The 22,599-nt window shown below is 44.2% G+C and overlaps 1 protein-coding gene across 6 annotated transcripts in view; it reads left to right on the plus strand.

Moving 5' to 3' along the window:
- Positions 1-22,599, plus strand: part of ITPR2 (inositol 1,4,5-trisphosphate receptor type 2) — a 499,601-nt gene that overhangs the window by 113,042 nt on the left and 363,960 nt on the right. For all 6 annotated transcript variants that reach the window (XM_040345602.1, XM_040345605.1, XM_040345603.1 and 3 more), the window contains exons 4-7: positions 11,783-11,869; positions 12,285-12,443; positions 15,459-15,557; positions 15,642-15,725. In XM_040345602.1, coding sequence (XP_040201536.1) covers positions 11,783-11,869; positions 12,285-12,443; positions 15,459-15,557; positions 15,642-15,725 — 429 coding nt within the window. The remainder of the gene's footprint in view (positions 1-11,782; positions 11,870-12,284; positions 12,444-15,458; positions 15,558-15,641; positions 15,726-22,599) is intronic.

Genomic DNA, 22,599 nt, shown 5'->3' on the forward strand with positions numbered 1-22,599 from the left:
TCTGGCCCTCTTTGAAAAAAGTTTGGACACCCCTGATCTAGAGAAACGCAATGCAACCTCAGAACTGCCATTCACATTGCACCATCAGGGTGAATGGGAATCTGCTGAGCTGTGTTTGTTGTGCACTACATTCAAAATGTGTAGAGTTTACCACTTCAAACACATGGCTAATGTAGGAAAATAATGCCAGTGTACACAAACTTATTAATGAATCCTGATTAAGCAATTAATATATATATTCATCGGCTACTTTATTAGGTACACCTTGCTAGTACCGGGTTGGACCCGCTTTGCCTTCAGAACTGCCTTAATTCTTCATGGCATAGATTCAACAAGGTGTTGGAAATATTCCTCTGAGACTTTGGTCCATATTGACATGATGACATCAACCAGTTGTTGCAGATTTGTTGGCTGCACATCCATGATGTGAATCTCCTGGTGCTCTATTGGATTGAGATCTGGGGACTGTGTAGGCCATTGGAGGACCCTACCATCTGAATGTTGCTGCTGAAATCGAGACTCATAAAACCAGGCAACGTTTTTCCAATTTTCTCTTGTCCGATTTTAGTGAGCCTCTGCCAATTGTATAGCCTCAGTTTCCTGTTCTTACAGAAGCTGACAGGTGTGGCACCGGGTGCTGTAGCCCATCTGCTTCAAATTTCGACGTGTTGTGCGTTCAGAGATGGTATTCTACATACCTTGGTTATAACGAGTGGTTATTTGACTTACTGTTGCGTTTCTATCATCTCGAGCCCATTCTCCTCTGACCTCTGACATCAACAAGCCATTCGTCCACGCAACTGCCGTTCGCTTTATATTTTCTTTTTTTCTGACCATTCTCTGTAAACCCTAGAGATGTTTGTGCGTGAAAATCCCAGTAGATCAGCAGTTTTTGAAATACTCAGTCCAGCCCGCCTGGCACCAACACCCATGACATGTTCAAAGTCACTTAATTCCATTCTGATGCTCGGTTTTAACTTCAGCAAGTCGTCTTCACCACAGATGTCTAAATGCATTGAGTTGCTGCTATGTGATTGGCTGATTAGCAATTTGTGTTACCAAGCAATTGAACAGGTCTACCTATTAAAGTGGGCGGTGTGTGTATGTGTACAGTACTTTGAAAAAGTATTCATACCACTTAAAATGTTCCACATTTTGTCATGTTACAACCAAAAACGTAAATGTATTTTATTGGGATTTCATGTAATTGATAAATACAAAGTGGCACATAATTGTGAAGTGGAAAGAAAGTGATAAATGGATTTCAATATTTTTTCCAAATAAATATGTGAAAAGTGTGATATACATTTGTATTTAGCCCCCCTAAAGTCAATACTTTGTAGAACCTCCTTTCGCTGCAATTACAGCTCTTACGATCGGAATTTCCGACAACAAATGTTCTATGTGAGCTTTTGGTCGGATATTCCGACCATGTGTAGGCTCCATCGGACATTTGCTGTCGGAATTTCCGACAACAAATGTTTGAGAGCTGGATCTCAATTTTTCCGACAACAAAAGTTCTTGTCGGAAATTTCGATCGTCTGTATGCAATTCCGTCGCACAAAAATCCTACGCATGCTCGGAATCATTGAACTTCATTTTTCTCGGCTCGTCGTAGTGTTGTACGGGACCGCGTTCTTGACGGAAAAAATCCACGTTTTGTTGTCAGAATGTCCGATCGTTTTTGGGGATGTCTCTACCAGCTTTTGCAAATAGCTCAAGCTCTGTCAGATTGGATGAAGAGCGTCTTTGAATAACAATTTTTAAGTCTTGCCACGGATTCTTAATTGGATTTAGGTCTGGACTTTGACTGGGCCATTCTAACTCATGAATATTCTTTGATCTAAACCATTCCATTGTAGCTCAGGCTGTATGTTTAGGGTCGTTGTCCTGCTGGAAGGTGAACCTCTGCCCCGTCTCAAGTCTTTTGCAGACTTTAACAGGTTTTCTTCTAAGTTTGCCCTGTATTTGGCTTCATCCATCTTCCCATAAACTCTGACCAGCTTCCCTGTCCCTGTTGTAGAAAAGCATCTCCACCACATGATGCTACCACCACCATGTTTCACGGTGGGGAGGGTGTGTTCAGGGTGATGTGTTAGTGTTAGTTTTCCGCCACACATAGCGCTTTGCTTTTAGGCCAAAAAGTACATTTTGGACTCATCTGACCAGAGCAGAGCACCTTCTTCCACATGTTTTCTGTGTCCCCCACATGGCTTCTCGCAAACTGCAAATGGGACTTCTTATGGCTTTCTTTCAACACTGACTTTCTTTTTGCCACTCTTCCATAAAGACCAGATTTGTGGAGTGCACGACTAATAGTTGTCCTGTGGACAGATTCTCCCATCCGAGCTGTGGATCTCTGCAGCTCCTCCAGAGTATTTTAACTTGTTTGTGAGTAGTCATCAACTTTGTAAATTTTTATATCAAACCTTGCCATTGGTAATGCACGAGGTAGGTGCGCCCTTCTTTTCCTTCTTTTTCTGGGACCTGAGTGTCTCCCAGAAGACAGCAGGGGGAGGGGCGAAGGAGGGGCCGGACATGGTGTAGATTGCCGTGGATACTGCGGCGATCTATGCCCAGAAGTGGGAGTAAATACCTTGATTACACAGGTATCTGCTCCCCCCTGAAAGGTGCCAAATGTGACACCTGCGGGGGGAAGGAATCCAAAAAGCAGAAGTTCCATTTTTAGGTGGAACTCCGCTTTACCTGTGACCTGTGAAGGAAATTAGTTCCACTAGATTTTAGTTAGGGGTATCAGAGTAAGGCCGGGTTCACACTGCCGCCGCATGCGGCTCACAGCAGGGGTCCGGTGCATGCTGGTTCACCGGTTCAGGTCCGATTTCAGCCCGAATTTTGGGCTGAAACGCACCAAAAACGGCACGTGTTATTCCGGCACACCGCACCGGACCAGCTGCGGAGATATGTGAACCGGCTCCATAGAGAGTCAGTCACATTCTCCTGCTATGCAAATTGAATGCGGGAGAAAGACACATTCAATTCGCATAGGTGTGAACCCGGCCTGAAGGGGGCTGAATACCATTGCATGCCATGTGTTTCAGATATTTATTTCAACAAAAAAAAAATTAAAACCATTTATCCTTTTCCTTTCACTTCACAATTATGTGCTACTTTGTATTGGTCTATAACATAAAATCACAATAAAATACATTTACGTTTTTGGTTGTAAAATGACAAAATGTGGAAAATTTCAAGAGATATAAATACTTTTTCAAGGCACTGTATATATTTTTGTTTATTTTCTGGCCAGGCCTGGGATTTTGGGCCTAGTAACAGGGTAATACATTTGCTCCATTGACATGTGAAAAACACGTCTGCTCGTTGTGTTGTAGCCGAGGCCTGGGAGGAAGCCTCTGTGAGGTGTGACTCACAATACGCCTTCACTGTGCCAGCCGAGCCAGAGTTCACGGCCTCTGTGTGGGTGTCGTGACATTTTCCACGCCGTCCTCTTTTCTCCATCCTTAGTCAGCTTGTCTCCTTTTTATCTTTGTTTTTTTTTATCAACAAATACACTGAAAGCCGCCCATTCAAATATTGTCACGCAGGAAAATGGCTTCTTTCCCTCAGTAGTGATGGGAACTGAATACAGAACAGCCAAAATAGGGAAGAAGGAAACGCAAAGTATGCTTGCAGTACCTGAAACGTGGAGTGTTTTCAGAAACAGGACATGTATTTTGTGCATTTTTTGTGCAATAAACAGGCCCATTGAAATGCATTGTAAATGCAAAAAAATCACATTGGGGGGGCATTTCTGAACACAGTCTAGCGCTATTTCCAAGTGTTGCACAATGCAAATGTGTGCAAATCATTATATCATCATCACATTCTATCTTTTGAGGCTTAACATTTGTGAGTGCCGCAGCACTTCATGTTTTGCGAATGTCTGCCACAGTTTTCGCGCAGGTGTTGTGTTATTAATTCAATTAACACACTGATCTAATTCATAATGTGGACGTGGACCACTTTGAAAACTACTGCAATTATCAAAAATTACTTATTAAATGCTTTTCTGCTGTCTTTTTTTTATTTTGAATGCAAACAGTCTGTCCAAGGCCAAAAACTCACAGGTAATCGCTGCATGTGTAATTACATACCAATTATCGCAAATGGCTGTGGCCACTGTCAGCCTTTCATTGCTTGAGTTTGCCATGTTATACAGCATTCAGTCACCGGCACTGCCCGTCCTGATGGAGTTGGGGGTTTGCATTCCTTTTGATAAACCTCATGTTGATACACATGGGATGCTGTGAAATCTCTATACTGTCAGCATGTGGGCAGGGCTTGAGGTGCCCTAGTGGGGACAGTAAGAATTTGCACTCGGCAGGAGTTTGCGGTCAAGTGAAATTAACATTAAGGCACAACTCCAGACTTAGAAGCAGGCATAACTCTAATGCTGCGTAAACACGATCGGAGTATCCGATAGATAATCGATAATCGAAAAAATTTAAAACCTGTTCTATTTTTTTACTCCGATGGAGAAAAGTCCGATGGGGCCCACACACACGATCGGAATTTCCGATGAAACAAGTCCATCTGACTTTTTTCATCGGAAAATCCGATCGTGTGTACGCAGCATTACGGTTGTGCAGCATTTGGGGGCCAGAATCGCAGAGCCTGTACCGGTCTCCTCCAATCCAGAAATATTGTCACCACCCAGTGACCAGTCCAGTGTTGCTACTGAATACAGAAAATGCTCTCTCTTGATTCTCCATGATTGTCCTCATTCTCCTGAGGCCCCTCTACATCTCTCTTTCCTGTAAATCCAGGCTGGGTCCCTAGGCACTCTGTACCATGGATCCAATCACAGAAAGTGGGGAACTGGCCGCTAGTGAAGGTGCCAAGCACATAAACCCCTACCAGAGTAACTGTCAGTGTTGCTCATCTTCCTTTAAAAAAGTAATTAGTTACAGTTACAAATTACTTGTCCGAAAAAGTAATTGAGTTAGTGACTCAGTTACTTCATTGGCAAAGTAACTAGTTACTCGGCAAAGTAACTGAGATTTTTTTTTATATTGTACTATAGGGGGTGCACCTATTCTTCTATAGGGGGTACACCTATTCTTCTAAAGGGGGTACACCTATTCTTCTAAAGGGGGTACACCTATTCTTCTATAGGGGGTACACCTATTCTTCTAAAGGGGGTATATCTATTCTTCTATAGGGGGTACACCTATTCTTCTAAAGGGGGTACACCTATTCTTCTAAAGGGGGTACACCTATTCTTCTAAAGGGGGTACACCTATTCTTCTATAGGGGGTACACCTATTCTTCTAAAGGGGGTACACCTATTCTTCTAAAGGGGGTACACCTATTCTTCTAAAGGGGGTACACCTATTCTTCTATAGGGGGTACACCTGTTCTTCTAAAGGGGGTACACCTATTCTTCTATAGTGGGTACACCTATTCTTCTATAGGGGGTGCCCCCTTTCTTCTATAGGTAAACTCACAGATGGCAGCAGAATATCTCTGATCCTTTGTATTCTAAGACTACTACATGCCATGTATTGATTTTACAGCCAGTACACTTTACTTGCTGCTGCTGCATATCTGACAACTGGAGGTTCACTTATTCTTCGGTAAATAAGCTCATGACTCGGCTGAGGACTCGGAGTGACTCAGGTGAGGAGAGGACTCGGAGTGAGGAGTTGAGCGCCAGACGTCTACTGCAGGCGGGCGCGAGCGGGAGACTCAGACTCTAGACGCGTGCATGCGCCAGCGCCACCCACCCACGACGAGTCATGACGACCGAGTCACATGACCCGCCAGCGACGAATCACCAGACAAGAAGAAGATGCCAGTGTCATCATGTGCATGTGACAGTGTGACCCAATCACAGGCCAGTGAGGCCACATGACCCGCCGGCGACGAATCACCAGACAAGAAGAAGATGCCAGTGTCATCATGTGCATGTGACAGTGTGACCCAATCACAGGCCAGTGAGGCCACACTGGCCAGCTCCATCCCGCCGGCCCTGACACTCACAGTCACAGTCAGACAGACGTGATGTGACCCCAGAGTCTGCCCGGACTGCCCCCACCCGCGCACTCAATGTAATCTCGGTAACGCCGCCCATGTAATGGGTACGGCATTGCCGAGAGGGTAAAAGTAATCTGGTAGATTACTAGTTACCCTCAGGAGGCCAATCGTTACGTAACGGCGTTTATTTAAACGCCGTTACTTACAACACTGGTAACTGTCACCTTGGCCATGTCACCCGTCTCCTGGCTGATTGGTTGCTTTGCAGATGACACAGATACGGTAGTCCTTAGAAATGACACATTAACTTCCTCTTGATAGTACTCTGTACGTTAGAGCCATGTACTGTATCTTCTCTCACTCAGTCCCCTTTTGTAGCCCTGTTCTTTTGATACGCTGTGCCTGCACCCCTATAAGAGACTTCAGACCAGGCAAAGATGGTGAACAAATAAAGTTCCTTTACTGAGGTAGTCTGTAAATTACAAATAACATTTCCAAGGACATCTTCACACAGTTTCTTCTACAAGGCTCTCTAGTGCCCCATGAAGTGTGTATACCATAGGCAGAAGGTAAAGTCCATAAAGTAACCCCTTCAAGGCATAAGTCCATTTAGGCAAAATTCAACAAGAGGCAAAATAAATCCCTTATAGTCCAGGATTTAGCAGTAATCCACAAAGGCAATACGGTCCAACAATGGCACTTGTAAGTTCATAAAGGTTGCCAGGTACCAGACCCCACTCGAAACACTGACTGGGCTTCCATTACTACCCCCCCCCCCCCCCCAAGGGGGTAGTCCACTCCAACAGAGTAACGGCTTCATTTTGGCAGTATTTCCCCAAGAACAGATCAGGGTATTTGATGAGCCCATTTTATATTGTATGACCCGCAAGGGGTGGTAACTGCTAAACATGGCAAAAATTAAAAAATGTTAACCCTTTCTGCTCAGTTACCCCCAGCTCGCAGGTCAATCTAAGGACATCAAGACATTGTAACATTTTGCACCTGACCGGCCCAATTAACTTGAGGGCACAAGCACAGACAGGAAAAACAAGAACACTGAAGAAAAAAAACACATTAATCCTACCTGCCTACACATGCCCCCCTAGGGGTTCAGCCATCCTCGGCTCAGGTTAACCCAACACTTACAGAAAATCACAGATGTACACTAAAATGCTTTTAAAGTTCAAAAATATGAACACATTTTTTTCTTTAGACCAGATCTATTTTCTTTTTAGTACAACCGCAGGAAAAACGATTAACACTTATGGCAACTGTAGTGCAACATAACAGAGCAGCATCAATAATATAAAACATAACCGTGTTATCACATTACAAATAATAGGTTCTGCAAAATCAACCCATTCCCCTATGACAAGGTGCTTACTTAAGGTAAAACCTGGCTTAACAAGTTCAACCCGGTTCACATAAACATGGTGTCTCACGCTGAGTTCCTTAAAGTGGATGTAAACCCGAATTTTATTTTATTTTATTGTCACAATGCAGAGTATAAGATTTCCTATCATCTGTGCCCAGTCTTGCCACACAGAGTTAATCCAGCTCTGAGCAATCCTCTTTTATTGTTCAGTGAAATAAAACGGACTTACAGAGAAAAACCTTAGTCCGTTCCGTCCCCTTGCTGTGAATGACAGGTTATTTACAAATCCCATGCACTAGCCTGGAGACAGGCATTATTTTTTAATTCCCACCCGACTCCTTTTCTGAAGTCATATGGTTACTTTTCTGGATTTTGACTGGATGTTAGTGATCATAGCAGAATTTAGTGTAAGGAATACACAGGAGTAGTGGCGTAAAACAGTGGCAGACTATCCAGCTGTAGCTCCTTAATTCCAGCCAGCCACGAACAGAGCAGGGTTTGACAGCTCAGGGACCATGCCCATGAGGAGAAATCAGATGATCATCTGTGGCACTGTGGGCAGACAAGGCAGAGGACATCCTCGATGTGGCAGTGGGACATTCTGATGACCGGCAAGGAGACCAGCCCAGTGTCCAAGATCGCAGGCTCAGGTGGATTGCTTCCAGGGCAGGAACTGATGTACCATGATGTGCCATGATTACAAGGCTCCCGGCAAAAGGAACCACGTGGAGGCAAAGGGCTTCCAGACTAATGCACTTTTATCTTGTATCTTTAATGTAGCAAGGGTCAATCACAACACAGCATCACTGATCACGGACTGGGCATGCTTCATTCATGAACGGGAGACAAGACGCGGTCTCTTTACCGTTTACAGGTGCAAGCAGGGGGCGTATCCTGGCGACTATGCCAAGTGGTGGGTGGGGCTTGAGATACCCTAGTGCAGACACTAAGAAACTGCATGTACTTGCTAATGCCTAAACTCTAGGCAGGAACTGCCTATACTGTTCTTACACTTCTTACACTGTTGACACTTGAACACTTCAGACACATTCTTTGTTAGAAAACACCACTTTCCCCAGGTGTGCAGCATTTAGGGATCGGTACCGGCCTCCACCGATCCAGCAATACCATCAACTCTCTCCCAGTGACCTGTACAGTGTTGCTAAATGATACAGGAAATGCTCTCTCCATTTTCCATACTTGCTCTCATTCTCCCGGGGTCCCCCTACATCTCTCTTTCTTCCTAGACACTCTGATCTGGTCCCAGAAAGTAGGGAACCGACCGCCAGTGAAGGTGCCACTTAAAACTAAACTCTAGTCACAAAAATGTTAATTTAAATATATTCTTCAATAGCCAGAAATGCTATATATTCATTCGGTGTGATCCAAATGCCTTAAACTTGCAGATACTACCTTGTGAAAAGTAGCCGTGAACATTATATCTGTGCTGCACATGGCCTGTTCAGAGAACTAAGCTGTAGGAGGGACCTAACAGCCCCTCCCACTACAGTCTGCCTGCAGAAAGCTACAGGAGGGGCGGAGACAAGACCAGTCACCTTGAACAAGGAGAGAGAGCAGCAGTGATCAGTCTTTATTAAAGAAAGACAAACACAAAACAGATCAAGATTTAATAATACACATGGCTCTTTTATTTAGATTATATTTATTTAGCCTGGATTTCTACTTAAAAAGCTTTGGGTTTAGTTATTCTGTGGATGTTGTTAAAATCTCTCCTTTTATTAAGGACCCCTTGTTGGGTTTTCATTGCTGTCTGTATCCCTGTTGTGCAGCCCATAAATTAGTATTTTTTTTTCGTTCAGGTTGACTAATAAAAAAAGACTTGGGGCCTGATCCACAAAAAACGGCCGTAACTTAACTTTTGCCATTTAAGTTTTGCCATTTAAGTTACACCGCCGCAAAATCTCTACCTAACTTAAATCCGTCCGGCGCGAGGCGTGCCTAATCTAATGGGGCGAGTCCCATTTAAATTAGGCGCGCTCCCGCGCCGGACGTACTGCGCATGCTCCCTATGTTATTTTCCCGACGTGCTTTGCACGGATTTACGTTGCGCCGGGTTTTGAGAATGACGGGCGTAAAAAAAAAAAAAGAGTTGCGGCGGGAAAAATTTTGTTTTTGAAAAGAAAAATTACAGCGACGCGGGATAGAAGGGTATACTTTTACAAGGTGTAAACAGTTTACACTTTGTAAAAGCAGCCCTAATTTTGCGACGGCAAACTAATACTTACGGAGAAAAAAGGAAGCGTAAAAGCTTTGTGGATCTCCGTAAGTGCTAATTTGCATACCCGACGCTGGATTTCGACGAGTCCCTTACACATGTCGGATCTTCTGCCTATCTATGAGAAACCGATTCTGTGGATCAGTTCCATAGATAGAAACAGGGATACGACGGCGTATCAGTAGATACGCCGGCGTATCCCTTTTGTGGATCAGGCCCTTGGTTCCCCCATCTTCACATTCAATGTGGAAGGGAGAACCCTGCCCGCTGAGCTATTGTATTCTGACTTCCTCGCTGTCAGAATACACTGATCAGATGGCTATGGTCTGCAGAGCTGATCGAGTGGGGAAAATCTGACAGGGTGGTGGTAAAGATATGGATCAATAGAACGACTTTTGTACAACATCCTTGTCCATGCATGGATCGAAACTCGGCTGGTCCATGCTGAACCATGCAAATTTCGATCCATGTATAGCCGCATTTAGGGAGATTAACTCTATCTATTGGTCCTTATGTTCAAAAGCGCCAAAAATGAAAGAAAATGCCAAATTTGGGGTTATCTTCAGAACAGTGATAAAGAAAATCTTCCAATGGGGACAATAGTTCTGGTGACCCTGATGAATGAAAAAGAGATTGCCTAATTTTGGAATAATTTCCTCTCAATTCCTGTTTTGGCTATTTGACAGGAAATTAAGGTAAATCTTCCCAATGGGACACAGATGAGGGAAACAAAACAACAGTGCTTTTAATCTTCCATCTGTCCAAAATGAAAATAAAACACATTTCTCCTTTAAAACACTTTTTTATTAAGTATAATATTAAAAGTGATTGTAAAGGTCTTCTTTTTTTTAACCCCTTGGCGCCGGCCCCCCACCGACCCTTTAAGTAGTTTGGCATTCAGGGAGGCGGGGCTTGTGACCATGTGACCATCGTTATTGGCTGTCACAGCGGTCATGTAATTGGAAAACTCCTTTTTTTAAAAGCAATTCAGAGCTTTTCGTTATCTGACGGTCACTGTGCCGGGAGCACGTAGGGCGGCGCTCTCGGCACAGCTTTATCGGCTCTAAAGCATATAAGTATGAAGCCCCTCGGTGCTAAGACCCGGCTGCCGAGAGGCTGCATATTTGCGTGCAGTCAGCGCCTAGAAGGTAAATAACAAATATGTCTATACCAGGGGTCAAGTCCTGGGGAAAAAAGTGTGGGAACTCCCACCCAAGATCCACTCCCCCACCAAAAAAATAAATGATCCGCTCATATGCATAATTACTAAACCGCATGTTTTTTTTTTTTTCTCGATCCACTGTACCTTAGTAATCCTTTATGTTACTGGCCGCTTCCTGTATATGGATTCATCGGGTAGTGTGCGGGTATTCCGTCACTTCCTCGATGCCGCGATGTCTCCTGGGAGCATTTGTCATTGTTTCCAGGAGACATTGCGGAGGTCTGCCGCGAGTTATCGCAAGATTTAAAAAGAACTTAGGATTACTAAGGTTCGCCTGCCCCTGACAGTGACTCGAGCTGGGCATCGCCGCTTAGTGAAGGATTGGCTCGGGCGACTCGGCTGCTCTAGTCCTGCAAAGGGAACTGCGTTCCTGCTGTGAAAAAAGTGCAGGAACTTTGTTCCCATGCGTTCCCGCAGGACTTGAGCCCTGGTTACAATGGAACTGCACAGAGCGGCCACAAACCTCCTCTTTTTGGGTCCCCTGCCGGTGCTCCTGGCCCCTCCACTCTGTTCAGTGCCCCACGGGAAGCTGAAGCTGAAGCCCTGCTGCTGCATCCATTGACACAGACAGCAGGACTCGGCCACGCCCCTCGCTCCCTTGTCACTGGCATTGACTGACAGCACTGGGATCCCACCGTTCCCGATGCCGCAGCAAAGCCAGCCAGACCCAAAAGTGAGGGGAGAGAAGAGCTGCAGAAGTGCATGGCACTGGATTGAATGAGGGCTCAGGTAAGTAAAAAAAGGGGGGGGATGCTGACATCTAAAAAATGTTTATGTTTTACAACCACTTTAAGAGCTTTTGTTTGTCTTGGTGGCTTTTTCTCTTTCGCTCTCTCTTTGTCCTTGATTTCCCCCCACCTCGTTTCCATTTCTCTCTCTCCCTCCCAATGACTAATTAAATAATAATACCATTATCCTGTATAATTATTGATTACATGTACTCTGTTTTTTCTAGCACGCTGCAGAACTTGAACAGAAACAGAACGAGTCAGAGAACAAAAAGCTTCTGGGAGAGATTGTAAAGTACAGCAATGTCATACAGGTTGGTCCAACCTACCGAAGAATTACAATGTAGTCGGTTTATACTTCACCCTGTCGGGGGATCCTGTTATTTCCTCTATCTCTCAGTCTTGTTGGGGTAATTCTGGATTCAGCTCAAGAAGCACAATGCAGTACCTGCAGCAGCCAATCAGAATTCTGAAGATAGACCAGTACAGCATGGATTCTGTGTGGTTGCTCTGGGTACTGCTCTTTGCAATGGCCCTAATGCAGTTTTAGTAAATAAACAAGCAGGTTTTTTCTGTCCTCCTTCTCTTTGTCACACGCCCTCCATGTTAACACCAGTGGAGAGGCCATAGCCCACGCTTTCCCCTCCTGAAATACTTTGTGCTTCTGAACCTGGGGTCCTGCAACCAATCCAGCATCTCACTCCAATTTTGTTACTCCCCTGTTTACAGCTGCTGCACATTAAGAGTAACAAATACCTCACGGTTAACAAGCGGCTGCCAGCGCTTTTGGAGAAGAATGCCATGCGGGTGTCCCTGGATGCGGCAGGGAACGAAGGCTCCTGGTTCTACATTCAGCCATTCTGGAAGCTGAGGAGTGAAGGAGACAATGTGGGTATTTAAAGGTCCAATTTACTGTTCACAAAAAACTAAAATTTTACAGTTTCGACATGAATTTTTTTTGCTGCTAATCTTGAAAAAAAGAAAACTAACCGTGTTTGGCCAGCTTGAGTTCCTAAGTTCTTTAAAGCAGAACTAAAGCCCCAGAAACACTTACCTCCACCCATGGGCGTCCGCTGAAATTTTTTCAGGGGGGGTGGGGATAATTCAGCTTCACTCCATGCCCATATAAATATAGCCTAGAGAATGTACAGACCCCCCTTCAACACAGATGGACCCCCCTTCAGCACAGACCCCCCATTCTGCACAAACCCCTCCATTCAGCACAGATGGACCCCCCTTCAGCACATCCCCCCCATTCAGCACAGACCCCCCCTTCAGCACAGATGGACCCCCATTCAGCACAAACGCCCCTTCAGCACAGACGGCCCCCCCTCCCCCATCCCATTCAGTACCTCAGATCAGCCATCAGTACAGCATGGGCACAGCAGGTTCCCTCCTGTGTACACATAAACACTGGAGGGGGAGGCGGCTTCACTCTGCTCGCTGTGTCTGTGTGACATCCGGCCCAGGACTGCTCAGACAGCCCACAGCCGCGAGACTCTTCAACACCTTCTCGATTTTCCAGTGGGGGTCAATTGCCCCCCTTTGCCCTATGGAGCGGACGCCCATGCCTCCACCTTCCAGTGATGCAGTTACATCCCTCACCGGCTGCTGTTACCTTCTTCCCAGCCACTTCCGGGTGTTGGGTTTTCAGGATCTTGATTGGCTGGTGGGGGAATGACACCATCCCACACATGTGCACTGGAGTCAGTTATCCTGGCACAGCCGGAGTGTACCAGGAATGCAAAGTGAGCTGTGTATGCCCAACTAGGTGTACATTCAATGGAAGACTACGAGCAGGCAGGCAAGTGTTTGTTGTTGCAGAAGAGACTGAAGCCCCATACACACTATCAGTTTTCCTGCTGGTTTTCTCTTCAGGTTTACCAAAACCATGTAGTACAAGGACCTGCCTGATTGCATTCAAATTGAAACGCTTAAGGTTTGACCTCATATTAGATGGTTTTGGTAAACCTGAAGAGAAAACCATCAGGAAAACTGATAGTGTGTATGGGGCTATAGGGGTTGATTTACTTAAAGCAAAGTGCAGTTGCACTCCACAAGAGCAGTTGCTCCAGAGTTTAGAAAATTAGCAGAAGCTCCGTTGACTTCCATCGTCCAATCATGTGTGAGCAAATATGTTTTTTTTTTCATTTTCCTTGCATGTGATTGGATATTCTTTGCAAAGTGAAGCTTCACATTATTTACTAAGCTCTGGCGCAAATGCATTTGCAGAGTGCAATTGCACTTTGCTAAGTGCACAGCCTGTTGGCCTTTAGTAAAGCAACCCCTATGTGTCTCTTCTGCTATAAAGAGCTGCCTGCTTCTAGTTGTTTTTTACTACTTGAAGCGTAACTGTACTTTTGTGGGAAAAAATTGCAAATAAAAAAATAATATAGCATATACAATTTCATCACAAATCATATTGTAATTGAATGTTATTAAAAAAGTACCTTTCCTTTTCAGTCTGCAGCTCTGTAATTTTCTGTAAAATGCAATGCAATATGGCTCCCTGGAGGGGTTCTGTACACAGATGGTATACAGAACTCGCCCCAGAAACATTCTTGCTTGTGTGATTGGCTTACTGATTTTCGCAGAAGTCTGCACTAATATACAAGTCAGCTTTTAGGCATCCCCTGGAAGAATTTTTAATTTTTTTTGTGAGATATTTCCAAAGGTAAAACACGTTTAAAGGGATGCAGACCCTTCCACTTTCCTCATCGAAACACTGCAGGCGCAGCAGGTTATTGATAATTATGAAATCACTCCCATTCTTTTTGAATATGGACACAGACAAACAAACAGCTATTTCTTCAGAATTAAAAAAAGTAGGAATTTGCAACAGTGTGTTAAAATCCTTGCAATGTACAAAGAACACCCAGAGGGGAATGCTTTTTTTCTCAACAAAAGTGGAGTTACTCTTTAACCACTAGGCTACTGCCCGCCGTCAAATGACGGCGGGACGATAAGCCTCTCATTCTGGGAGGACCGTCATATGACGTCCTCGCCTTCCCGAGCCACTAGGGGGCTTGTGCACCGTCGCGTCACTGGGAACCCGATGCACGTGCCCAGCAGCCGCGATGTCTGCCAGGCACCCGCAATTGCCCAGTAACTGAGCAGGATCGTGGATCTCTGTGAGTAAACACAGAGATCCACGTCCTGTCAGGGAGAGGAGACTGATGGTGTGTCCCTTGTACATAGGGACACAGATCGGTCACCTCCCCCAGTCAGTCTCCTCCCCCTACAGTTAGAATCACTCACTAGGGTACACATTTAACCCCTTCCTCGCCCCCTAGTGTTAACCCCTTCCCTGCCAGTCACATTTACACAGTAATCAGTGCATACTTATAGCACTTTTTCGCTGTATAATTGTGAATGGTCCCAAAATAGTGTCAAATGTGTCCGCCACAATATTGCAGTCACGATAAAAATCGCAGATCGCCGCCATTACTAGTAAAAAAAATATTTGCTATAAAACTATTCCCTATTTTGTAGACGCTATAACTCTTGCGCAAACCAATCAATATACGCTTATTGCGTTTTTTTTTACCAAAAATTTGTAGAAGAATACGTATCGGCCAAAATTGAGGAAAAAAATTAGTGTTTTTTTTTTAAATATTTTTGGGGGATATTTATTATAGCAAAAAGTAAAAAATATTGCTTTTTTTTTCAAAATTTTCGCTCTTCTTTTTTTTGTTTATAGCACAAAAAATAAAAACCGCATAGGTATTTACCACCATAAGAAAGCTCTATTTGTGTTGCATGACCTCGCAATTGTCATTCAAAGTGTGACTGAAAGCTAAACATGGCTTGGGCAGGAAGGGGGTGAAAGTGCCCAGTATTGAGGTGGTTAATTTTAGTTCCATTTTAATTCCTCCTCTGATTCTCTCCTCGTCTGACGTGTAGGTGGTCGTAGGCGATAAAGTAGTTCTGATGCCGGTGAACGCTGGCCAGCCTCTTCACGCCAGTAATATAGAACTTCTGGATAACCCCGGCTGTAAGGAGGTAATCTAATCCGATTCTGAAGTCATCACTATAAAATGTGCTTTGTATACATACCGTATTAAAACCATTGCATGTTTGTTTCAGGTGAACGCTGTTAATTGTAACACAAGCTGGAAAGTTACATTGTTTATGAAGTTCAGCGACTATCGGGAAGATGTTCTGAAAGGGGTGAGTTTTTAAAAGCTAAAAATAAAATCAGGACTGTTCCTTTGGAGGGCAATTCCTGGAATTTGTGACATCGAAATAGGATATTACATCATCAAGTAGCCCCTCCCCCTTTAGGCCTGTTCTCATTTTCCCTTTTCCTGCAATAAATAGAAGCAGATAGTTATGTAAAAGGTTTTCTAATAGAAATCTTAAACTGGCTGTTAGTTCTGTGACAGCGTGGTACCTGACAGCTGCTTTGTCAGTTACAATGATCTGGAACTAATTAGCAATGCTTACTGATAATGTGATCAGTCAGAGTCAACCATTTTGATCACATGGCTTTGTTTACAAACAAGCCGGTGTCAGCTGGCTCAGCTGTCATTGTGTCTGGCACAGGAAGTCTTAAATTGACAGAAGCAGGTAAAGTGATTTACAGACTCTAAAATAAAAATAAAATAAAAAAACATTAAAAAAGTTTAAAGCTGAACACTAAGCAGGTATAAAGGACATAAATGAATGCAGCTTTGTAACCAATAATATATCAATAAGTGTGTTTTTTATTGCAAGCAGCGTGAGTACCTAAATTTGACCTGGCATCAGCCTCTTGCAGTACCTGTACAGAAGGGCTGAAGTGTGAGAAAAATACATACAAGGAGAAAAGCAGTTCATGTGCTGACTAGAGGCATGCTAATAGGAGGGGAAAGCAGAGCGACAGAGAGATGGGCTCATTGCTGTGCATTTCTCCCCTCCCTTTCTAATCATTGGCTTGAGTGGGTCCAGGGCAACCTGGGCTAAGGGGGCAGGCAGTGGTGGCATAACATGATGTAATGGATGCCAGTTATTCTAAATAGCACAACAACAAATGTTCTGATACTGCAAGAACAGGCGGATGCATCAATGCACTTTAAGTGTGCTGGTGTAATACCATTCATTCTGAGTGGTGCCCGATGCACTTTTGATAGATATTCATTGCATGCCCTTTTTTTTTTGCAGCACTGTGGTGCCCCGATGCACTTTTTATAGATATGCATTGCATGCATTTTTTTTTTGCAGCAATCATGCTAGAAGGTGCCTTGGTGTGCCATCCATATTGAATGGCACTGCATTGCATCACATCAGCACACTTAGGGCCAGATTCACGTACAAGAGTGCCGGTGTAACGCAACCCATTTACGATACACCGCCGCAAGTTTCCAGTTTTAGTGCCTGATCCACAAAGCACTTACCTGGAAACTTGTGGCGGTGTATCGTAAAGACGTCTGGCGCAAGGCGGGCCAATTCAAATGGGCGTGTGCCATTTAAATTAGGCGCGCTCCCGCGCCGGACCTACTGCGCATGCTCCGTTTCGCAATTCCCGTCGTGCTTTGCGCGCAGTGACGGCATTTTTTCGAACGGCGACGCGCGTAACGTAATTCCGTATTCCCGGACGGCTTATGCAAACGACGTTCATTTTTAAATTTCGACGCGGGAACGACGACCATACTTTATACAGCAAAATACGATTGCTGTGTAAAGTTAAGGCAGGTCAAATAACGACTAACTTTGCGACGGGAAACTAGACTAGCGGCGACGTAGCGAACGCGAAAATCCGTCGGGAATCGCCGTAACTCCTAATTTGCATACCCGATGCTGGTTTACGACGCAAACTCCCCCCAGACGCGGCCGCGGTACTGCATCCTAAGATCCGACAGTGTAAAACAATTACACCTGTCGGATCTCCTGGCTATCTATGCGACTGATTCTATGAATCCGTCGCATAGATAGAAACAGAGATACGACGGCGTATCAGGAGATACGCCGTCGTATCTCTTTTGTGAATCTGGCCCATAGTGTTCACCTTAAGGCTCCTGTCGTGCAACTTTGGTGTGACTTGAATACAACTTTGGATGGGTGCGACTTGGATGGGACTTTGGCTTTGACCAGTGATAATGGGCAACTGTTGCATAACTGTTGCATGTATAACATTCAGGTGTGACTTTCATGCAACGTTTGCAGTCTATGGTACTCAAGTTGCTTGAAAGTTGGACCAAAGTAGTGCAGGAACCTTTTTAAAGTCACTGCAACTTTAAGTCGCACATATTTAAACTGTTGTCATTGAAAAACATGGGGTGCGACTTGTCGTGCAACTTTAGTGTCCAAAGTCGCGTGACATGTCGCCTTACAGAAAAAATGAGAAGGTGAAATAATACTGTGCACCCTCCCCAGCTCTGATCCCTGCTGTACTTACCTCTGTGGGTGCTGAGCTATCAGTGCCCACACAGCCTGAGTAATGGTCTTGGAATTTGAAATCTTTTGTCTGTGCAGTCTTTCTGGGATGGTGGACCAATAAGAGCTGCAGAGAAGGAGGTTTGTGTCAGTGAACAGGCAGCCGCTTCAGCTGCCCACAGTTAAAATGGCTGCAGCCAGACTCAGTGGGGGGAGATTTCTGCAGCATATTTGGCAAGTACAGATTCACTGTATATATAAAATAATATGCAAAGTGGTTGGAGGGAAGCTTCAGATCTGCAAAGATGTTTTTATTACGGATAATGTGAGCAGACTGAAGTTCCTCTCCATGTGATAGGTGTTCCATGCATCCACACGCAGGCAGTCCTGCTCATGTCTGTTGGGAAGCAGCGGCTGCACAGACACAGGTGCTGGTCCCAGTCTGACAGCCATGCAGGTACAAAGGCAGACAGTGTGCAAACACGGCCTTCGCATGGATGTACAGTATGTATAAGTACTCCCCTCAAATAACTATGTAACAATTATTTAGAAAGTGAAATTAGTCATAGAGGTAAGTAATGTCAAGCAGGCCAGCACATTCCACCGCTGCTAAATGTGGCCTGGATGTCATTAAACTGCGGTAATAAAAGGGTTAATGTGGACTGAATGGACTTTGGCCCAGCGGCAGTGTTTTCTGGACAGCATTATCAGTTGAACAAGGGCCCTAAAAGGTCAATTTGCCTTAGGCCAGGCTTATGGTAGTATCTCTGTAATCTGCTCACTCAGAGGACACTTCATTAAAGTGTACATGAAAATGGACACTAAACCGATCTCTAGGAATGGGAAAATCCCTATCTTCAGACCATCTCCTTATCTCTGTGCTTGTCATTTGTCTGTCAGTGTTGTGATTATGAAATCCACCTGCAGCTTGTGACATGAAAAGAATGTGCAGGGCGTCTCCGTGAGTAATGGCGTTGCCACAGCAACCGTGTCACCAAAGTGTAAACTGTAGAGTCTCGGAGAAGGAGTCCATGCTAAATAAACAGGGCTCGGCCGGAGCCTCCTGAGAGGATTCCTGCTACAGGAGAAATAGACGTTTAATGAGACCCTTGGACCAGTTTTCTTTTTGTGTTACATTTTTGCACTGCTCTTTTAGGGCTTGTTCACACCTGACTAAATTTCTAACGCTTAACAAATGCTCCTATAGTGTTAGTATGGACATTAGATTGGCGTCAATGGGGTGGGATGGTTTGAGGTCCCTTTTTTTTTTATTTTCTTGGGTTGTGTTTTGTTTAAAGCTCCATACACACTATCAGTTTTCCTGATGGTTTTCTCTTCAGGTTTACCAAAACCATCTAATATGAGGTCAAACCTTAAGCGTTTTAATTTGAATGCAATAAGGCAGGTCCTTGTACTGCATGGTTTTGGTAAACCTGAAGAGAAAACCAGCAGGAAAACTGATAGTGTTTATGGGGCTTAAAGCGGGAGTTCACCCATAACACATTTTTTTCAAACAATCCCCTTAGATGGATGCTCATTTTGTCTAGGGGAATCGGCTAGTTGTTTTAAAATATGAGCTGTACTTACCGTTTTCGAGATGCATCTTCTCCGTCGCTTCCGGGTATGGGTCTTCGGGAGCGGGCGTTCCTTCTTGATTGACAGTCTTCCGAGAGGCTTCCGACGGTCGCATCCATCGCGTCACTAGTAGCCGAAAGAAGCCGAACCTCGGTGCGGCTCTATACTGCGCCTGCGCACCGACGTTCGGCTTCTTTCGGAAAATCGTGACGCGATGGATGCGGCCGTCGGAAGCCTCTCGGAAGACTGTCAATCAAAATAGGAACGCCCAGTTCCGCAGCCCATACCCGGAAGCGGCGGAGAAGATGCATCTCGTAAACGGTAAGTACAGCTCATATTTTAAAACAACTAGCCGATTCTCCTAGACAAAATGAGCATCCATCTAAGGGGAAAAAGTGTTATGTACGGGTGAACCCCCGCTTTAACGTGATTCTGTTTGTATAATTTGTCTGTATTGTCTTAATGTTGTTTGCATATAAAAATAAAAAAAGGATCTGATTTTAAAAAAGTATGGACGTTAGACAGGCGTCAAAGAGCTTTAGTATAGGCGTTATGCCGCGTACACATGACCGTTTTTCATGACGAGAAAAATGAAATTTTTTAAATTGGTCGTGTAGGGTCCAGAGCATTTTTCTCGACGAGAAAAATGGGTATTAAAAATTTAGAACATGCTCCAATTTTTCTCGTTGTTTTTCTCGTCGTGTAAAACGGTCGTGTGTACCCTTTAACGATGGGGAAAAACGTGCATGCTCAGAAGCAAGTTATGAGAAGGGAAATTTGCATAATCAGCCCAAAGGGTGGCGCCAATGAGCGTTATTATGAGCGTTAGACTGGCGTCAATGACCTTTAGTATAGGCGTTAGACTGGTGTTTTCCCAGCGTTAATGACGAGTTAAAAACGCTCCCCAAGCGCCCTATGCACAGTTTTGAAGCGTTTGATGAGCGTTAAGGTGCTTTAAAACCCCTTCACAAACACCTGTTCCATTACAGGAAATAAATGAATGTTGACACCCCATAACCACACTGCAAACGCCTGCCAGAGCGTATGCTGAGCGTTATCATAGAATTGAATGAGAGGTGTTGAAAGGCTTCAAACATCTCCTGACTCGACATGAGGCTTCATTTGCATAGGCAATAGAAGGGCGTTTTTAACACCCCTCAAATGCCTGCTTTTAATGTCGGTGTGAACTTCGTCTAAGACCCCTTTCACACTGGGGCTTTTTTGCAGGTGCTTTTGGGCTAAAAATAGCGCATGTAAAGTGCCTGAAAAACGACTCCCCTGCAGTCTCTGTGTGAAAGCAGAGGGCTATCACACTGAGGTGATGCACTGGCAGGATGTTAAAAATACTCCTGCAAACAGCATGTTTGGGGCGGTGAAATCAATGAGCAGCGCTTTGCCTGCGGTTTTTACCCTTTTTCGTTCGCTAGCGGGGGTAAAAGTGTCCCGCTAGCGGCCGAAAACCTCTGCAAAAACTACGGTGAAGCACCGCAAAAAATAGCGGTGCTTTACCGCCTACGCCGCCTAAGGCCTCTTGCACACGGTACCGATGTCTGAGCATCCGGTTTTGTACACATGATTTCAGGTGTTTGTTTTGCACATATTTGCACATATTTATTTGCAAATTAGCACATACTGTATATGCGTGTTCACGCATTTCCATGCACAATACATTTCTAGGGAAAATTCATAAATTTTTATGCTCATTTGCGCACAGATGCACGTATTTGGCACAAAATACTGACCTGGAACACAGATTTTTCCAATTTTTTTTTTTTTACACAAGAGTATGCAATGCTTGTTTACGTGCCTGTGTGTACATCAGATCAGTAAAAAAATGCTGTACTGAGCTTTTTTAAGCTGAAGCGTGCAAGAGGCCCATGAGTATTGTTAGGAATGGTGTTAACCACTTTAGCCCCAGGCCAGTTCTGACATTTCTTGACATTCGGGCTAATTCTGACATTTCTCTCTCACATGTAAAAAATCTGCTAGACAATTACTTAAAACCCCCAAACATTATATATTTTGTAAGTAGCTTTCAAAAGCAAATATTTTGGAAAATATACACCTTATTGAATTTTAGTGAGCACAAATGCAATATAGTACCCGATGTTTTGGTAAAATATAAAAGATGATACCAAACATGTCACGTTTTTAAAGTTGGGCACACCCATGGATGAGCGACAAACTACGGTACATGAAATTATCCATAGATGATTCTTTAAAACCCTTTACAGGTTACCAGTTTAGAGTTACACAGGAAGTCTGGCCCCAGAATTATTGCTCGCACTCTGATGTTTGTGTTGATACGTCACATGTGTGGTGTGACTGCCATTTATGTATCGACACGTGACCAATGTGCACGTTCGCCTATGCACAGGGGGTGTGGCGTGCTTTAAAATAGTTTATTTTATTATTTATTTGATCAGCTTTATTGCCATTACAATGGATGAACAACATCCCTTGTGATACAGTACCTTGAAAAAGTTTTCAAACTCCTTGACATTTTCCACATTTTGTCATGTTACAACCAAAAACGTAAATGTATTTTATTGGGATTTTATGTGATAGACCAACACAAAGTGGCACATAATTGTGAAGTGGAAGGAAAATGATAAATGGTTTTCAAAATCTTCTACAAAAAAATATGTGAAAAGTGTGGTATACATTTGTATTCAGCCCCCGAGTCACTAATTTGTAGGACCACCTTTCACTGCAATTACAGCTGCAAGTCTTTTTGGGTAGTTCTCTGCCAGCTTTGCACATCTAGAGAGTGACATTTTTGCCCATTTTCCTTTGCAAAATAGTTACCGTATTTGCCGGCGTATAAGACGACTGGGCGTATAAGACGACCCCCTAATTTTCCAGCTAAAATGTTGGTTTTGGCATATACTCACTGTATAAGACGACCCCTCACTGTGCCATTATACATGCCTTACTGTGCCATTATACATGCCTCACTGTGCCATCTATACATGCCTCACTGTGCCATCTATACATGCCTCACTGTGCCATTAGTAACATGCCTCACTGTGCCATTAGTAACATGCCTCACTGTGCCATTAGTAACATGCCTCACTGTGCCATCTATACATGCCTCACTGTGCCATTAGTAACA

This window comes from Rana temporaria, chromosome 3, assembly GCF_905171775.1.
Source record: "Rana temporaria chromosome 3, aRanTem1.1, whole genome shotgun sequence".
Classification (NCBI taxonomy): Eukaryota; Metazoa; Chordata; class Amphibia; order Anura; family Ranidae; genus Rana; species Rana temporaria.